The sequence below is a fragment of the Pagrus major genome, chromosome 4 (assembly GCF_040436345.1).
Source record: "Pagrus major chromosome 4, Pma_NU_1.0".
Classification (NCBI taxonomy): Eukaryota; Metazoa; Chordata; class Actinopteri; order Spariformes; family Sparidae; genus Pagrus; species Pagrus major.
The window spans coordinates 30,934,058-30,952,017 of NC_133218.1; the positions used below are offsets into that span (position 1 = coordinate 30,934,058).

The following is a 17,960-nucleotide window of genomic DNA, read 5'->3' on the forward strand; positions in this document are numbered from 1 at the left end:
AGCATGCCTAACTACAAGAAAGCACAGTAGCGTGAAGTGATAAATAGCTCTAGACAGGAAAAATAAAAAAAGATGTTACCTGTTTTATCAACCAGAGCAGTGATGCCACAGAGGATTAATGTAATGGTATATTCAAATTTAAAAAATCACAATTATCCCATTACCAAGAGAAATGTGAATCAGTCTGTGTGTAAAGTGTGTGCTCCCTCTCTTTAACAAAAACAAAGCCCTCCTTCTCGTTCATCACAATCAATGAGTTTCATCGCTGTTCTCAGGTTTTTTTCAGACCTCCTGGACTCGTGCCATGCAGTAAACTCGCCCTCTCCTGCTCTGTCCTTGTTTTGTGCAGGTGTAGCTGCGGCCCCCGCCCACACTGCCTGCCAAGATGGTGGTGTTGTCGCTGAAAATCTGCATTCGCCAGTGCAACGTCGTGAAGACGATGCAGTTTGAGCCCTCCACAGCTGTCTATGACGCCTGCAGGATAATCAGAGAGAGGGTCCCCGAGGCTCAGACTGGACAGGGTGAGAACGGTTAAACAGACATTTGGATGGGGAGTAAAGTGTGAAAGAAACAGGGATGGAAATCGGTAACAAATGCAGAATGACAGCCATCGACAGTTCAGGTTGTAGGTTGGATGTGTGTCCCTGGTGTTTACAGACATCAGCTGTAGGAACACTGTGTGATTGCATCAGTCAAGATTTTTCAATCCAAAAAAATCACGATACGATGTTTTTACAACTGTGTAGCTACAGCTGATGGCAACATTTTTTTGAAATTGTCTAGGTTGAGTCTCATTTAGCAGATACTTCAGTTTGACTGTTTGGGTGTGACTTGCGTTACTAATATAGGTGATCAAAAGGAGGTGGCAGGGTCCGACTTTACCGTTTCCACCTGTCAACACCAACATCACTGTTTATACTCCTATCACAATGTTTACAGATTTGCATAAGGTGAGCTGTAAGGAGTAACTAGCTGAAGTTTGAATTGTACTTTGAGCCCGGCATGAGAAATAACTTCCATCAGGTCAGTTTCTAAAGTGCTGATGTTTCTCCTCACTGCTCCAGCTTCAGACTACGGCCTGTTTCTGTCTGATGAAGACCCCCGGAAAGGCATCTGGCTGGAGTCAGGAAGGACATTGGACTACTACATGCTCCGCAATGGGGTAAATAATTACAACTTTAATCAATTATACACCCAGTGTTGTTTCAGTAACCTGCAGACCATCGCTCTCAATGCTTCTAATGGCCAACTACTGACAAGATGTTGGGATGTTGATGATTAATAATTAATCAATTTATCGCCGTTAAGAATTTAACAGATTAAAAGACGTTCTATACAAACTGATATTATACGTTTTAGTCACAATATGGGTTGGATTTCGTTCTGCTATTAAAATGAAGTCATTATTTTCTAATAGAAAAACCTCCAACATGTTTCATATAGTATATTATGAAGGACTAACTGATAATCTATTGTTAAGGCAGCTGACTATCAATTAAAGAAACGGCTTTAAATTTGCAATAGTCTTTATTTAAATAGCTCACTGACAAAGCGCTTTATGATGGAGAAAATCTAAACAATTTCATACGCTGAAAGGTTTGTGTAAAAACTGAAAGGCGAGCAGTTTTAAAAACGACTGAGAATAAAGATGTGTACAATAGAGTTTACGGTTAAATCCCACACTGGGGAACAAAAGCAGCGAAGCAGAATGAGAGAAAGCGCGGGATAAAATTGGATATCAAGGACATCAAAGGCAGCTTTTAAAAAGTGAATTTAAAGAAGCCAGCTGTAGATCCTCAGCCAGGCTCTGATCCGCCCTGCCAAAGGCCCGGCCGACTCTGGTTTGTCGTGTAGCGCTCCCTCTCAGTACATCTGTGGGTTTGGTTTCGCAGCTCTGAATGGTTTCTCCTCCTTCAAATCCACCAAAGGCAACCCAGGTAGAAGGCATGACTGTGACCAATTATTCTGAACCAAATCTCTCCTCATTGTTGTGATTGGAAGGGAGCAGCGGGCTGTGATAGGCAGCCGTTAAATAAGGTTTTCTGGCCTATATTCTCCCCTCTCTCCACGCAACCTGGATGCATTTGATCATTTTCCCAGCGGGTACATTCAGCCCCTCTCTCTCTCTCTCTTACATTTAATTCCTGAATTCCTGTCTCCTCTTTTATTTCTTTGTTCTTCAATCTCTCTCTTTTGTCTTTGTGCAGGATATCCTCGAATACAAGAAGAAGCAGAGGCCCCAGAAAATCAAAATGCTGGATGGGGCCGTTAAGACCATCATGGTGGACGACTCCAAAACAGTGGGAGAGCTGCTTGTGACTATATGCAGTAGAATAGGTACATAGCTTTGTTTACTAGCCCTTTTTATTCATGCTTAAGTAGTTTTGTGAAGTTTTCTGTCCAGTTTAAACATATTTTTAACCGCCACTTGTCCTTTATTAGGTATTTACAAAACGTATGCATTGAAATTCAGTGTCACAAACTGTTAAAACATCTTTGTTTCCCTTCAGAAAGCGCGCCGATTGATCCCTCTGCTATTGGGAAATAGAAACAGAATGTGAATACACTAAATGAACACTTTTAACAGCTTTTGCAAACACAGACAGACTCACAAAGCATTAAGAAGAAAATCCCTTTTTAACACATTTGTCCTAAATCAAACATGTGTCCAACTTGACTCTGGTGGGACAATGGAAATCATTATTTTTGTCTCTTTTCAATTCCAGGCATCACAAACTACGAGGAATACTCTCTAATCCAGGACACAGTGGAGGAGAAGAAGGAGGACGGGATGGGTACGCTGAAAAAAGACAGGACGCTGCTGCGAGACGAGAGAAAAATGGAGAAGCTGAAAGCCAAATTGCACACAGACGACGACTGTGAGTTGAATTATATCTGATCCGATGGTGTAGCTGATGATGTTTTGGCTTTAAATACCTGTTTTGGTTGCCACAATCACGGGTCTCCACCCGTGATGTCCTGAGGTCTCCTTAAAAATACCCAGTGGTGTCGCACTGACAAACAATGAAATGTTGTGGTGCCTCGTTAAAAATTTCCTGTGGCTTCACACTTACAAATGTTGAAACACAGTCTCGAAATGCGTCACTGGTTTTTGCAGCCTTCCCACCTACAACTCTGCCATCATCCCACCTCCACCTCCTGATATGAAAGTCAAGTCATCTCTTTGTTGAAATGTCAGTATTATATACACAGCAAGTTGCACACATTAGTTCTTACCCTGAAAGAAATTCAGTACAAACCCCCAGATCTTATAAAAACAACCCCTCTAACCTCTAACTTCATTACAACATCTCTGTTTGTTTTCCCTTTCTCATACCTGGGTACAGCTTCCATTTACTCCACTGGCAAGATGAACTTTTCTGCAATCACCATTCTGAACAAAACAGCCATTTTTTGTCGTACTTAGTGGAAAAAGATGAGGAGCTATTTGTCCCAATAATAACTATGAGCGATGCTTCCTAAAAGCTTACGAGAAACATTGAACTACACTCCAAATATAGCAAATATTTGTCTTTGTCTTTTGTCTTTCACCTGTAATATTAGCGATATTTCACTGTGATTTTGAATTCATGTGAGACCGGTGAGAGAGAAACCGTCCTTTACTAGAGCAATAATGAATGAAGAGCTGGTATGAAAGGCTTGGAGTCGATAGTCATGTAATCTTGCTTAGGTAGTTCTTAAGACCAGAAGATTTATTATTTTTTTTTATCTCTCATTGCTTTGAAATCCTTCACTTTCTCTGTACTACACAGATTGGATTCATTAAAGAAATGATTATTAACTGGTGCACACATCTGGATTTGGCTCTTATGTATAATCTGACTCTTGTGGCTGCACTTTGTGTCATCAGTGAACTGGCTGGACCACAGCAGAACGTTCAGAGAGCAGGGCGTGGACGAGAACGAGACCCTTCTGCTCAGACGCAAGTTCTTCTACTCGGACCAGAACGTGGACTCCCGAGACCCGGTCCAGCTCAATCTGCTTTACGTGCAGGTCTGACCCGTCTTCCCTGAAGTCTGTCCCGTCAGATGCGTCTCGAGCTAAACCAGATACATTGACTGGACTTGACAGCGCTTCAAAGTGAATGAAAGGTTTTCTTTTTGTCTTTCAGGCTCGAGATGACATCCTGAACGGTTCTCACCCCGTGTCTTTTGACAAGGCTGGTGAGTTCGGAGGCATCCAGGCCCAGATCCAGTTCGGACCTCACGTAGAGCACAAACACAAGCCTGGATTCTTAGAGTAAGGGTCCATCCCAGATTTCCCAGTGGAACAACTTGGAAAAAGAGTCGATTCATATTGAATGAATTGGCATTTAACTCGATTGTTTGCCAAATATTGGGTGTATAACTTGTTTAATTTGAAGTCAGTCGGCTGTAAGTTAAAGAATTCAACCTTTCATGAAAGCAGCGATAGAAACATTTGTGTTTGTGTGATAAATCCAGCATCAGGAGTGAGTAAGATTGATTTGTTTTTCAAGGCTGTGGCAGAAACGATGAGGTCATATTTTTTGTATGACTTTCAGCTTCTTGTTGTTTTTCGTTTGTTTCCCAGCCTGAAGGAGTTTCTACCCAAAGAATACATAAAGCAAAGAGGATCTGAGAAGAAAATATTCCAGGTGTGGTCACTTTTTTTTTAAAGAAATGCACATATTTGCTTTACACTCAGCTCATTTGACGATTGTGCACCAACTGTTCAGAGGCTGAATACACGTTTAATCCAACCCGCAGGAGCACAAAAACTGTGGGGAAATGACAGAGATCGAAGCAAAAGTGAAATACGTCAAACTGGCTCGGTCTCTGCGGACGTACGGCGTCTCCTTCTTCCTGGTCAAGGTCAGTGGTAACACACACACACTAACACTGCAACTTTTTATGAATCAGTGAGAAGATCATATACCATGAAAAAGTGAAAAATGTAGCCAGAAGTTCTTTTTGAATTAAATTATTTAAATAAGGGGGGAAGCAGGTTTTGGAGTTGGCTGAAACTCAGTTGAAGCCTTTTATCTCCGGAGTGTGAAATCTGCTCTCTGGGCCCGGTGTTAACTGGATAAAGAAGTTGCAGGCAGAACTGAGGAGGTGGCGAAATTGTCTGTGTCCACCTGAACCTTCAAAGCTTCTAATGTCGCCCAAACCAAAGAGGGGAAAATGGCTACTCGAACACGCGATTGGGGCAATTTAAAAAAAAATCCTTTTCTGATGCGATGGTCTTTAAAACTTTGAAACAAGATCTCCAAAGAAATGTCTGAAAACTTCAGAAAAACAAGGTGTGCATTTTTTTCTTGCACCTGTTGCAGATGACACAGCCGCTCTTAAAGACTCATTTATACTGTAATATGTCCAAAAATGTTGCTCTGATGCTCAAACTTTTAGCAACTCCATGTTTATTATTCATTGCCAGAATTCAGTTTTCTCTTTTGCTACATACATTATGCTTTTACGATCCCTATTGAGATTATGTATACATAAATTTAAAGTATTTTTATCACTGGCAAATGTAAAAACAACATTTTTGCATTAACTGGGTCAGAAAAACTCAAACCCAGTCTTGTAAGAAAGCTGTTTTCCTCTCATATGACTCATACATTTTTCTGTTTTCACTAACACACACATACAAGCACACACCAGCAGCACCTCTTCTGCATGGAGTTCAGCGTGTTGCTGGAAGGAAACCAAATGTGTCTGTGCAGCCGAGTGTGGGACTAAAGATTATTTCAGAGCCAGTGGGGGGGAGGGAGGAAGTGGAGTGAATGAGGGCGACTCGGAGGCAAACCCGGGACACTTAACTCTCCCAAATAAGTCCAACTGCCAGCAGATGTCTGCTGGAGGGAGCAATTTGCTTATTTCCAGTGTAAGTGCTATGACAAGAGTGACAAGTCAACTCTTTTTTTGTATTTCCCCTTCTCATTTGTCGCCAAGAGGACAACCTGCATAAAGTCATGGGGGAAACCTTCCCCGTCTGTATCAGTAAATTGCTTTCCAGTTGTCACCTTTTTCTGACTTCTTTGCTGAGCTCTCGTAGAAAATGAGATCATTTCTGGTAATTGCTCGGGAAAAAAAAAAAACCTCAATAGTGCTGCTCTTACTGACTCTGCCAGACAGTTCTTGGCTTTTCATCAGTAGCTCTCAGCGCCAGAGGATAAGGGCAGAGATGAGGTACAACAAAAAAAACAAAAAAACCTCCATTAGATCGGAGCTCAACCCCATTAAATCTTCATTTGCAGCAGCTCACACATTCCACAGACCTGCACATCCGCACCTTAACTTTCCTTTCACTCCTTTTTTCAGGGTAAAACACACAAACCTAAACTATATCCCTCCTCCCGGCCTTGGATCTGTGTTCCCCTTGATCAGTTTGACATCTTATCTGCTCACCTTGGTCGTTTCTGTCGCCCTCGAGTGTAATCCAGTGGAGCAGAAACATCTTAAAAATAACCCTGGAAAAAAATGCAGCCTATAGAGCCTAACCCATAACCCCTCTGGAGGCCCCCGGAGAGTTTACAGGCCCTGCAGGACTTTTTTACACAACTCACCTCCCTGCCCTCACGTCACAGCCCATCACGATCTGTCCATCCGCAGCTCCTGGAGAAAGTAACGCTTTCTCTTTCCACGCCAGGGGAAGCAAAATGAGTTTGACTCAAAGTATGACATTGGAGGCTTAATGAATACAAGAGGAGGTTGAGAGTTTTTGACAGGCAGATAAAGACATGATTAAGACATAATGCTTTAATTACTAGCAGAGAAGAGTTTTGGGTTTTTTTTTTTCTTACTGGTTAGACAGATGAATACCAATCTTGGCAAGTCGTCGTGACAGCAAAATTAAGAGTTTCAAGCAGCCCCGCCTCTGAATTTAAATTGTGTTGCTTGAAACTGATAATCTGTCCTTTTATTCTAAATGCCTTTTATTTCGAGTAATACCCTCAGCAGGCAGCGGGATACGGAAATCAAAGAACGTGAATGTGGAGGAGCAAAACTGACATTTAAAATTGTTTGTTTGCATCATTTAGTTTGGTGTCTTGTTGGTTTATCACTTGTTATTTCTACCTTTTTATACAGTGTGGTCCAATCAGAATAAAGTTTCGGAAAGCAGAGATATCGCATGGTGCAATTATCAGTACGGACGAGATGAGACATTATAACACACAGAGCTTCAATTAAAGGTCTCCAGCAGTCAAACTGAGCGTACTTGGAGTATTATTGTGGACGATAACGGTCCTTCAACTCCTGCAGACAGTGTTATGAGTGAATAGAAACCCATAATGCTGTCAGAGGTGTCGCTCGTGCTTTGAGTGTGCGGTGACAATGCGACCATGTCAGTTTAAGGTATCGCAGTTTGATTATGATTTTTTTAAATAAGGAAAAATAATTGTTTACCTCATCTATATGGAGTGCTCAGTGTTTTTCTTGACAAGTTAAAGTGGAAACAACAGTCCAGCTCCCCCCTCTCTGTGTTTCCCTGTGGTATTACTGTTGCTAGCAGCTTGGCTACTGTCCAAAGCAAAAAACAACCTTAAGAATCCCAATTTGACCCAAAAACCCTGATCTCAGTACTATGAAAACTTAGAGGTAAACACTTGGCTGTATTGATAAGTGGCATGGAAACTTGCTTCAACAGGGTAACAGACTTTGACGCAACACCGGAGCTCTCCATCGAGTGAATGCCCGTCTGTTCGCTCCTGTTTCATCGGTTTCAGTCACTCTTCCCTCTTCGCCTTCTTTGCCTCCTCCATTTGCAGATTATTTGTCTTTTACAGTGTAGAGTTTCCACAGTTGATCCAGTTGTTACCTATTATCCACTCTATATGTGGATGGTGTCATTTTTTTCTACAGCTATTAAGCATTTACTCCAGTCAGAGCAAAAAAAACCCGCTGTGTATCGCCGGCTTAATTCAGAAAAATGGTCTATTGAGTTGCGTGAAGCAGTTTAATTAAAGTATGGAAATGAAGAGCGATAAAACAGTTTTCTTAAAAAGGCCTTCATTAACACAGATTAAAGGGTGCAGATCTCTTGCAACTGACGGAAAAAAAAGGCAACTCACTTCTCTACAAGTGTAGTGTGTACTTTCCAAGTCATCCATTACAAATCTGAGACTGCTGTGATGTGAAACTTCAGGGACTGAAAAGTGGAGATAAAAACCTTCAACTTTCAAAACTAATCCAAAACATCAACATTGAAAAAAGTTGGGAAAAGTCCAAAGTTTTGATTTTGTATTTGTGTTTTTGGAGTAATGTTTTTGTGCTGTTTTTCTTCTGATTTTTAAAGTTCTTGTTTTCTTTTTTTTCTCTTGCAGGAGAAGATGAAGAGTAAGAACAAGCTGGTGCCGCGGCTCCTGGGCATCACCAAAGAGTCTGTGATGAGAGTGGACGAGAGGACCAAAGATGTGGTTCAGGAATGGCCACTTACCACCGTGAAGAGGTGGGCGGCGTCACCCAAGAGCTTCACCCTGGTAAGACACACATACGCGGGAAACATCCGACCGCACACCGACGCGGTCTTAACACCAGGATTCATCACAGAAGCACCGGTTCTGATCGCTTTTTTTATTGCTGGCTTTGTCCTTTTACTCATCCTGTGTAGATAAAGTTGTAAATAATAGTACAGGGCTATAACAGGCGCACAGTAAAGCCAACTCTTCCCTGCAGCGGCCATAAAATAATCAGCGTAGTGCCCGGTCTGCCCGTCCTTTCATTCCCTCGTGCACTTCAGTTATTGAACAGACTCTTTTGTCTTCTCTGTCAATATCCCTGCTTTGTGTCAGCACCCAGAGTCAACGAGCAACATGGATTTAATCTCGCAGATCTGGTAGAGGCGCTGTCTCTATTAAATTAACACACTCTCTCTTTCTTGTTAATTCAGTAGAGTGCTTTGTGGTGTAGGATGTGTGTGGTGTGATTTGTGGTTCACGTGTAGAAGGAGTCTTATGTTCGACGGTGTGCCCACATGTCTCACTTTTCGCTTAATGCTAGAAAAATGCGCCTGATTATTTATTCTCTGCTCATTTTTGTACAATTTTCTCCTAAACGCTGCTCCAAGATGCTTCTCGGGTTAATCTGACTGTCTGGGTATTGCAGCAGTTTGACGTCGCCCAACACAATGTCTTATATTCATCTGAAACTAGCTGTTTCTGTGGATTCGCATTAATCCTCTCTCTAAATCCTCAGCCTGCCTACAGTACAGGCACCGCAGTGGTTACTTTACAGCCAGTATAAAATCCATGTTTAAAATTGGACTCTCTCTGTGTGTGTGTAGGACTTTGGGGAGTACCAGGAGAGCTACTACTCGGTGCAGACCACTGAAGGGGAACAGATCTCTCAGCTCATTGCTGGTTACATCGACATCATCCTCAAGAAGGTGAGACATTTATCTCCTGAGACGCAGATGAATCATAACCGATCGATACCCGCTTCTGGCAGATAAAGTCCAGATCTGTCGATGCTTGATGTGATCTGTGTCTGTGTCCTACATCTACAGTTAAATAAAATAAGCACAGGACAGCTGGCCTCATGTTGCACATGTAAGAAGCAATCAGTGACTTCATTTAATGGGTGGAATAAGTGTTTGTAGCATACAGTTATCCCTGCTGCATCGTGTTTGGACCACTTTCTTACTCTGAGTCTCTTGTTGATCACTTGTCTCACTAAATCTGATGTTTACCCAAAACACCCTCAGGGTAGCTTCTCTAAAATCCCTGGTGACTCCTTCTCAAACTAATATATGGTGTATTTTTCTGTCTACTGCAGAAGCAAAGCAAGGACCGCTTTGGATTAGAAGGCGATGAGGAGTCGACCATGCTCGAGGAATCCGTATCCCCGAAAAAGTATGTAAATCAGTAAATTGTGGCGTCGTCCATGCGTGCTGCGTAGCACAGTGGACGGCTATGTCAGTGATTTTAACAACTCTTGGGTGGATTGCTATGAAATGTTGTACAAACATTTGTGTTCACCACAGAATTGATTGTAACAATTCAATTTGTATGTTTTGGTTAATGACCTGCAAAACTAATGACATTTCTACCAACTCTTAACTTTGTTTAGTGCTGATTAGCAATTGTTAGCATGCTAACGCACTACACTAAAGAATTAAACATTCATGTTAGCATGCTAACACAATAAAAAATTGCCAAAAATTGTTTCTAAAAATTAGCATTCAAGCTGCGTAATTGTAAGCATGTTAGCATGCTAACGTTAGCACGTACACTCTCATTAAATCTTAGTATTCCTCGCTATTTTAATCTTTTAATTAGCCAGTTAAAAAATGCTGTAGAAACCTGTGTACTCACACAGAGAAAACTAAACAAAAGCAGTGAAAGAAAGAAATAAAGTTTAACAAACTTTGTACAAATTAATCCTCTGAACAGTGGTTTCCATTTGATCCCTGCGCTGCTTTTTTGTGTTATAGCTCAGTATAAACTGTGGCATGTTGATAGCTTGAAGTTATTGCGTAATATTCCAGCGAAACACAATATCAGCCTGGGTACTTTTTTCAATTTCCTTTCTTACCGCCGCCCTCAGCTCCACAGCTCACACATCCATTTTCCGGGACCTCATTTCACCACATGAATACCTCCTTGGCTAGACGTTATCTCGAGAGATAAACATTATGTGAGGACATTTTGCTGCACTGGAGAGCAAGCGAAGGCCTCTATCCGAACATTTCCTGATTAGATGCGTATTACCTAATTTATCCACAGTGGACTCTGACTGTGTAACTGAAGCCCCTTTTCCTGTCTACTCTCAATTGATATTGCTTTCCTGCTTTCAACTGGGGGGGGGAGTCTGTGCTGCATTGTTAATTTATTTTGTGTCCCCTTTTTTGTTTTATCTGGGCTTGTACGCATGGCTGAAAGCAAAAGTCTTTAATTCTGCAAACACGCAGCAAGCCAAAGTCTGGAAAGGCTTTATCTGAGGAAAAACAAAAGCAAAGTTTTGTATTCCAGAAGTACACAGACTCTGTTGTGTCCGTCGTCTTTGTGTTAGTGGCCAATTGTTGCAAGTGATCACAACCACTCAGCCTGCTGTTAAATCTCTCCCATAGACACAGTCAAGAAACAGAAACATGCTCTCTTTTTGTCCTCTTTCTTCCTCTTTGTGCTCGTATCTTCGTGTTTTTTGCAACTGCTTCAGCTTGTCTCCATTTTGTAGAGAAAGAGCACAGCCAAAGGTGGGAGTGTCATTTAAATAAGGCGGCACAAAGGGAGATGTTGATATTTTGGCGGAAATATGATGTTAAGCTGAGAAGAGACGTTAAAAAGGACCGGCTCAGTTTTCAGTGCAGCGTCAGTCAGCTAAAAAACTAATGATGCTGTCGGTGCTGCCCTACAAAGACAAAGAGCGGTAGCTGAAGGGAGGTCAGCCGAAATGAAACTGATAAATTGTAGCCAAAATATAATTATTCCCTGTCAAGCAGATTGATTTAACCCTCTGCCTTTGGACATTATGAAGGATTTAGGGAAAAAGAAAAAAGACTTTTAGTTTGTCCACAGACTGACATGGTTGTTACAGCTACTCGGCTAAGCTAGGCTAATATTTTTTGGTGTGGTTGTTATTTTTGTCACGATTTGATTTAGCTGTTTCTTTTTAATTAATTTTTTAATATGGTATAACACAACTGAATTGATAAGATGTCCTTTCATCAATTTTTTTTTTAGCTACAGGAAACAGGTCAGAGAGAGAAGGTTAATGTAGCTGTAGCTAAGACGAGCTGTAGCCATGTCGCTAGCTAGCTGTGGTTTTTAGCTCTGTTGTAGTAGTTTTGTAAACCTTACTTCGAAACTATCAATTTCTATGGGTTACTTTACAATAAAACAATTGTCTAAAAGGCACATTTAGGTCTCAACTGAAATTTAACCAAATTGTGTAGTTATTGCATTGTAGCTCTGTTGGGTAGAATAGCTTAGTACTTATATATGTGTGACTTTTACAGAATGATGATGAATGTTCACCTTGTTCTCAGTCCCACCAGCTTTCCCCGTCTTTAGGTTTTATGTAGAATATTTTCAGATGTAAATTTCTCTATAAAATCTTCACTCCCTGTCTTTGGCAGCCGATTTGTAGCACGTTTATATTTACATTTAACTACTCTGCATCCGGACAGCCTTCTTGGAGAACTTGTTTTGGTCTCTTCTCCCTACATTTCTCTACTTCTCTACATTTCTCTACTTCTCTACATTTCTCTACTTCTCTACATTTCTCTACTTCTCTACATTTCTCTACTTCTCTGCATTTTAAAGTGAGTGAGACAGGTCATTTGAGTGGCTGAGAGGATAATAATCGGTTTGGAGATGAAGGCCAGGTAGCGTACTAACAAAAGTAGCAGTAGGAAACCCTCATTCTCTGCACTCGTCACTGCAATTTCATCATTTAAATGAAGCCCTGTGACTCTCAGGCTAAATCAACAAAACATAACAAAGCTGAGATTTTCTCTGCTTGAGTTACAAACCTCGGTGATGGTTGTGATTCGAATCTTAAGCATTGTCAATAAATGTAACTTGACAGATTTACTCTCCAAACGAAAACTTAAAACTCATTTGAAAAACATGGTGTTTTAACATTCGTATTAACTGCCTGTTTGTCCACCTGCAGGTCAACCATCCTTCAGCAGCAGTTTAATCGCGTGGGCCGGGTGGAGCACGGCTCAGTGGCGCTGCCAGGGGTGATCCGCTCGGGCTCCATTGGCACCGAGTCGCTCAGCATGGGCACCATGCCATCTGCTCAACAGCAGATCACAATGGGTCAAATGCACCGTGGACACATGCCACCACTGGTGAGATCAGCTCTCAGGATTTTTGTGTATTTTCATTTACTGAGGAGGTCCTGATAAAGATGTATGCCGCTTAAACAAGAGTGCGATCCACTGTAGGTCGGCAGATGTATCATAATCCTCCATTCTTTCACCTTTTTCTTCCCCCTCCACACATGCTAACAGTTGGCTTCACAACCATCTTCCCTCAGAAGGTTGCTTTTGGGATCACTCCAGGCTGCATCCTGTGAGAAATTAACTTGTTTATCTTCCTGTTTGTGTAGAGTTCAGCACAGCAGGCTCTGATGGGAACCATCAACACCAGTATGCAAGCTGTGCAGAAGGCCCAGATTGACCTCGGGGAGGTCGACAACCTGCCACCGCTAGGACAGGACATGGTACTGTACAGTGCACATACGTGTGTCTACAGTTAATATACGGCCCTAACATACTCATAGTCTGTAGACATATTATGGTAACATGTCGTTTTCAATGCATGCTTTCATATAACAGCCATAAAACAAAATTAAAATCTAAACTATTGACTTAAATAATGGCTCTGTCTGCAGAATGACAGACATTTTGTAGGTGCATACTCTGCATACTAAGTAATGTTGTTTGGTCTGGTCTACCTCTTTGTACATAGGCATCCAAGGTGTGGATCCAGAACAAGATGGACGAGTCAAAGCACGAGATTCACTCCCAGGTGGACGCCATCACTGCAGGAACAGCCTCTGTTGTCAACCTCACAGCTGGCAAGTGGCACTGGCATGACTCGGCAGAATTTTGCTCTGTTTGTCTTTGAATAAAGCCTTGGATTTACTGCGGCTCACTGGCAACAAAATCATTAATTTCAGAGAAAGACTACATTATGTATCGCTGCGTAGCCTTTGCAGGATTTGTTATAAGCCTTTAATGAAACCAGTGAGAGCGAGAGGACATGTGCCCACAGTTTTACAAGTACATTTTAGTGCTTCTATTTTCTGCAGAGTTAAAATTATCTGGCCAATTAGTGACTTTAAAGCAGAGCCTTTCCATCAGTCTGGTGTTCATTAACATCATTGTCGATCCTGACAAAAGTTGAATAGTTGTCCTCATATTCTGCCTTGGTTTGGTGAATACTTTTCTGAACTTTCTCCTGCTTATTTTCCCGTGCTAAAATGGACCCAATGTGTTTTCGCAGTCTTCAAGTTACACTATCTCAATGAGTCAGTGAATCTTCAGAAGACTCACTGAGGGCATTCAAATCAAATGTTATCTGTTTGGGTTTAGATTAGCCGTAGATGTTTTATTCTGTCCTCTTCCCCTCATACTCAGGCGATCCAACTGACACAGACTATACCGCAGTGGGCTGCGCCATCACCACCATCTCCTCCAACCTGACGGAAATGTCAAAGGGCGTGAAGCTGTTGGCTGCGCTGATGGAGGACGACGTTGGCGGCGGCAACGATCTGATGAGGGCTGCCCGGACACTAGCAGGGGCTGTGTCTGACCTGCTGAAGGCTGTGGAGCCGGCTTCTGGAGAGGTGAGCTAAGGAACCCTGAGATAATAACACCATGCCTTGTCAAAACGTTGTCATCTTTTTTTTTTTCACTGTACATTTTAGTGTCGGATCAGCAGTTTTCCCTGCTGTTGCTTTTGAAAACCACCCTCCCCTCCCCTCCTTCTGTTTATCTACTGAATATCTGACATGTTGAAGGGAGCAGATATACTCCCGGCATGTTGAAGTCCAATACGGCAAATAAAGCCTGAAGGACATGATGGGAGGGTATTGGTGTTGGAACTGAAATGTGAAAAGATTGCAAACTAAATTGAGCCCAAACCAAATGGAGAGGGGTGGAGGAGGGCTGGAGGACAGAGAGGATGATTGTTGAAAGAGACAGAAAATGGAGAATAATGTGTGAAAGGGAAGTCTGAGTCTGGAGTCGAGCCCATGCAGCGAGCAAACTTTTCACCAATTGTGTTACTTGAAATGCCAGATTTTGTCTCCACAGGTTTTTTTTTTTAATCCAAATTGACAACCTAAAAAGTTAACTAAATTTGCCACGGAGCAGCTCTGCTCTGAGTCTATCATCGCTCAATAATGCAGCGTCTCTCCTCGTCCTTTTAAACTACACCTAATTAGATTAGCATCATGTGCTGCTGTCCGGCTGCAGCTAACTGAATTGTCTCGGTCGGTCTGAATAAAGATCTCGGACTGAATGTCAAACATTTGGGGCCTTATGTAAACAGAACTTCCTGAAAAAAAAAATACGGCAAGTGACACTTGCATCTGCTTGTGTTGCAGGACTGTAATGTCTTGCTGAGGTCTATTAGGAGTTTGTTGTTGTAGAAAAATCACTCAGAAGTTAATGTTCTGTACAGTTGCTGGCTGCTAATCTGCATAATGCATTGAGCTGTCTCGCTTTGGGACAACCCCCCCGAGCCTTTTATACTCGTGGAAGATAACTTGGAAGCCCGTAGGCGAGTCAGACAAAGAGATCTGAGGTATTTGTGTAGCAAGATTGTATCATTTTGTGTTTAAATAACTCACTCAAGTAGCACCGATGTTGTTTTCTATGCAGCACAGTAAAACACTGTACAGATAACGTAGAAACCACATCTACATCAAGATACAAGATGATGCAGTTTCGTCTAAATGCACTTTCACATCCTGATGGTTTCCTCTGTGTGTGTGTGTGTGTGTGTGTGTGTGTGCAGCCCAGACAGACCGTGCTGACAGCAGCAGGCAGCATCGGCCAAGCCAGCGGAGACCTCCTGCGCCAGATTGGAGAGAGCGAGACCGACGAGAGGTTCCAGGTAACGCTGCACGCCATCCATTTATCATCAGCACCACGCTCTGTGTGCTGTTAAAAAAAACAGACACACACAAAAAAAAACCCACTCAGTCCTGAGGTACTGCCACTCAGTTAATCAAAAGCACACTGTGACCATGACCAGGGGAATATGAAGGGAATATTTTCTTCTTTTAGCTGGATGTTTTTGTTTCATTTGAGTGCTATTCTAGCTGGTTAGCTTGTGTTTTCCTTTCTCGTAGCTCATACTTGGCTGAATCGTGGCTGTTATTTTAATGGTGTTTGTCGAGATCACACAGTTATTCGCTAATGATGAGCCTAACTAATGTGTGCAGCGGGTTTTGTTTCTATTAGATTAGATTGTTGATGCTGCCATTTACTGAGATTATATGTTTGTAATGTACAAATAAGTAAACACCGTTGCTTTTCCTGTTACAAAGTAAATAATATGGCAGTTTGATGTCCTATAATTTCTGTAGTCTCCATCTTATCCCTTTTAGCGCAATAACACACAACTACATTATATATATATATATATATATATTAATACAGACTTAACCTTTATCTGCTCTCTGTAAATGTCAACACCCACAATACTTTTCATCTGTTGATGTGACTGAGATAAGAATGTTATAGGACAGACTGTGCAGCTGTACGTTGTTCCTGATGAGATAGTTTGTGTGTTTCCATCTGTGCCACCTGTTGTTGCCGTTGTAGGACATCCTGATGAATCTGGCCAAGGCGGTGGCCAACGCCGCGGCCATGCTGGTGCTGAAGGCCAAGAACGTGGCCCAGGTCGCAGAGGACACCGTGCTACAGAACCGGGTCATCGCTGCCGCCACCCAGTGCGCCCTGTCCACCTCCCAGCTGGTGGCGTGTGCCAAGGTACATGGACATGTTTGTACAACATTCACAACCGCGACCATGCACGAAATAAGAGACTCGTTGTACTAAACGACTCGCATCATATCAGTGTTTATGTAATTGCACTCAATTCCCCCGCCAAAAAATTCAGTGGATGTTATGTAAATGCTTGGAAATGATAAACTGGTGGTGCAATGTTTTCCATTTGTTATATCACATCTGTCTCGAATATGAATGTTACACTGGCAGTGGTGTAAGGATATCACTCGGGAAGCAATTGTTGAAGCTGTTTGGTCGAGTGCTTGACAATAATTCCCCTTTTGCTTTCTCGTAAGCAGAATGTGCAATGCAGGTTTTTTATTATTGTATTTTTTTTCGATTAAATATTTGAATAACCTCCAAGTTAACCTGAAGCTAAAAATACGTATTTCTGGGGTGTGAATACAATAGGATGCACCAAGGCAGTGTTTAATACCCTGTGCCCTCATCATATTTGTGCATCTTTAATTGTACAACCCCCCCATGCCTCTAATTAGTTTAAATGCCCTCCTGGCTCCCAATCTGAATAGTTGCATTTACTAAACAAATCCTCACCTCTCTGCATGGCAGCGTGATGAGAACCATCTGCCGAATCCCTTTTTAAATCGTTTCTTCCTCTCCTGGTTCTAGTTCCTCTGTTCTCTGGGAAATGTTGTTTGTGATTTGATAATGAAAATGAGTGTTTACAAGTGTGTTTTGTTCCCATTTAAACTGTGTTCACCGTTTATGTTCGAGGGGAATTAGATGGAGATTATTTTGGACATTATCGAGTACTTCCAATTTACACTTTAGAGGAAACATCTTATGTGTGTTGTTTTTAAAAAAAAGAGAAATCAATCACCACAAAACTGCAATTAAAAGGACTTTAATTTGCTGCATAGTCCTTCGAACAGGAGCTATTTGCTGTGAAGACCTTTCTTTTTCACCTTTGCCTGGTGTTTTGTGGTACAGCACCCATCCCAAATCTTTTCATGTTTCTTTTTTTGTACCATTTAGACTTAAAAACTGGAGAAAAATGTTTTATTTCTTACATATTGATGACTTTTTTTGCACCATAGGATACCATGTCTCTTCTTCACATTGAAGAAGGAATTTTTTTTTACACTTTTCACTTCAGGTTGTGAGTCCCACCATCAGTTCACCGGTTTGCCAGGAGCAGTTAATAGAAGCTGGAAAGCTGGTGGACCGCTCGGTGGAAAGCTGCGTCCAGGCCTGCCTTTCAGCCACAGAAGATGGCGAGCTCCTAAAACAGGTCAGCTTGATTAATGTACAGACTCAACCCGATTGTTTCCGCGTATCATTTTGTGTTGTGTTTCAGAAGATAACACGTCCTATTACAAGTTTGACCCAGAAAACACTAATTAGAAGGAAACGACTTAACTAGAAAACCACGTTTTTTTATGTAGCGTGCTCAGTTCACACACGGCTTAAGAAGCAATGAGGGTAATGAGTCCAGTGTGCTTCTCCCCGGCCTGATGGAATAAGAAGCAGGAATTAACGCAGCT

At 41.9% G+C, this 17,960-nt stretch overlaps 1 protein-coding gene across 1 annotated transcript in view; it reads left to right on the forward strand.

Annotated features, from left to right (window-relative positions):
• The window catches only part of tln2a (talin 2a), a 93,524-nt gene that overhangs the window by 43,720 nt on the left and 31,844 nt on the right, over positions 1–17,960 (forward strand). The window contains exons 3-20 of the mRNA XM_073463975.1: positions 350–521; positions 1,065–1,162; positions 2,208–2,337; positions 2,727–2,879; positions 3,872–4,014; positions 4,133–4,260; positions 4,573–4,636; positions 4,749–4,853; positions 8,309–8,464; positions 9,268–9,369; positions 9,759–9,835; positions 12,600–12,780; positions 13,041–13,154; positions 13,403–13,511; positions 14,074–14,282; positions 15,458–15,556; positions 16,270–16,437; positions 17,573–17,707. Of these exons, the coding sequence (XP_073320076.1) occupies positions 386–521; positions 1,065–1,162; positions 2,208–2,337; positions 2,727–2,879; positions 3,872–4,014; positions 4,133–4,260; positions 4,573–4,636; positions 4,749–4,853; positions 8,309–8,464; positions 9,268–9,369; positions 9,759–9,835; positions 12,600–12,780; positions 13,041–13,154; positions 13,403–13,511; positions 14,074–14,282; positions 15,458–15,556; positions 16,270–16,437; positions 17,573–17,707 (2,307 nt within the window). The 5' untranslated portion in view covers positions 350–385. The remainder of the gene's footprint in view (positions 1–349; positions 522–1,064; positions 1,163–2,207; positions 2,338–2,726; positions 2,880–3,871; positions 4,015–4,132; positions 4,261–4,572; positions 4,637–4,748; positions 4,854–8,308; positions 8,465–9,267; positions 9,370–9,758; positions 9,836–12,599; positions 12,781–13,040; positions 13,155–13,402; positions 13,512–14,073; positions 14,283–15,457; positions 15,557–16,269; positions 16,438–17,572; positions 17,708–17,960) is intronic.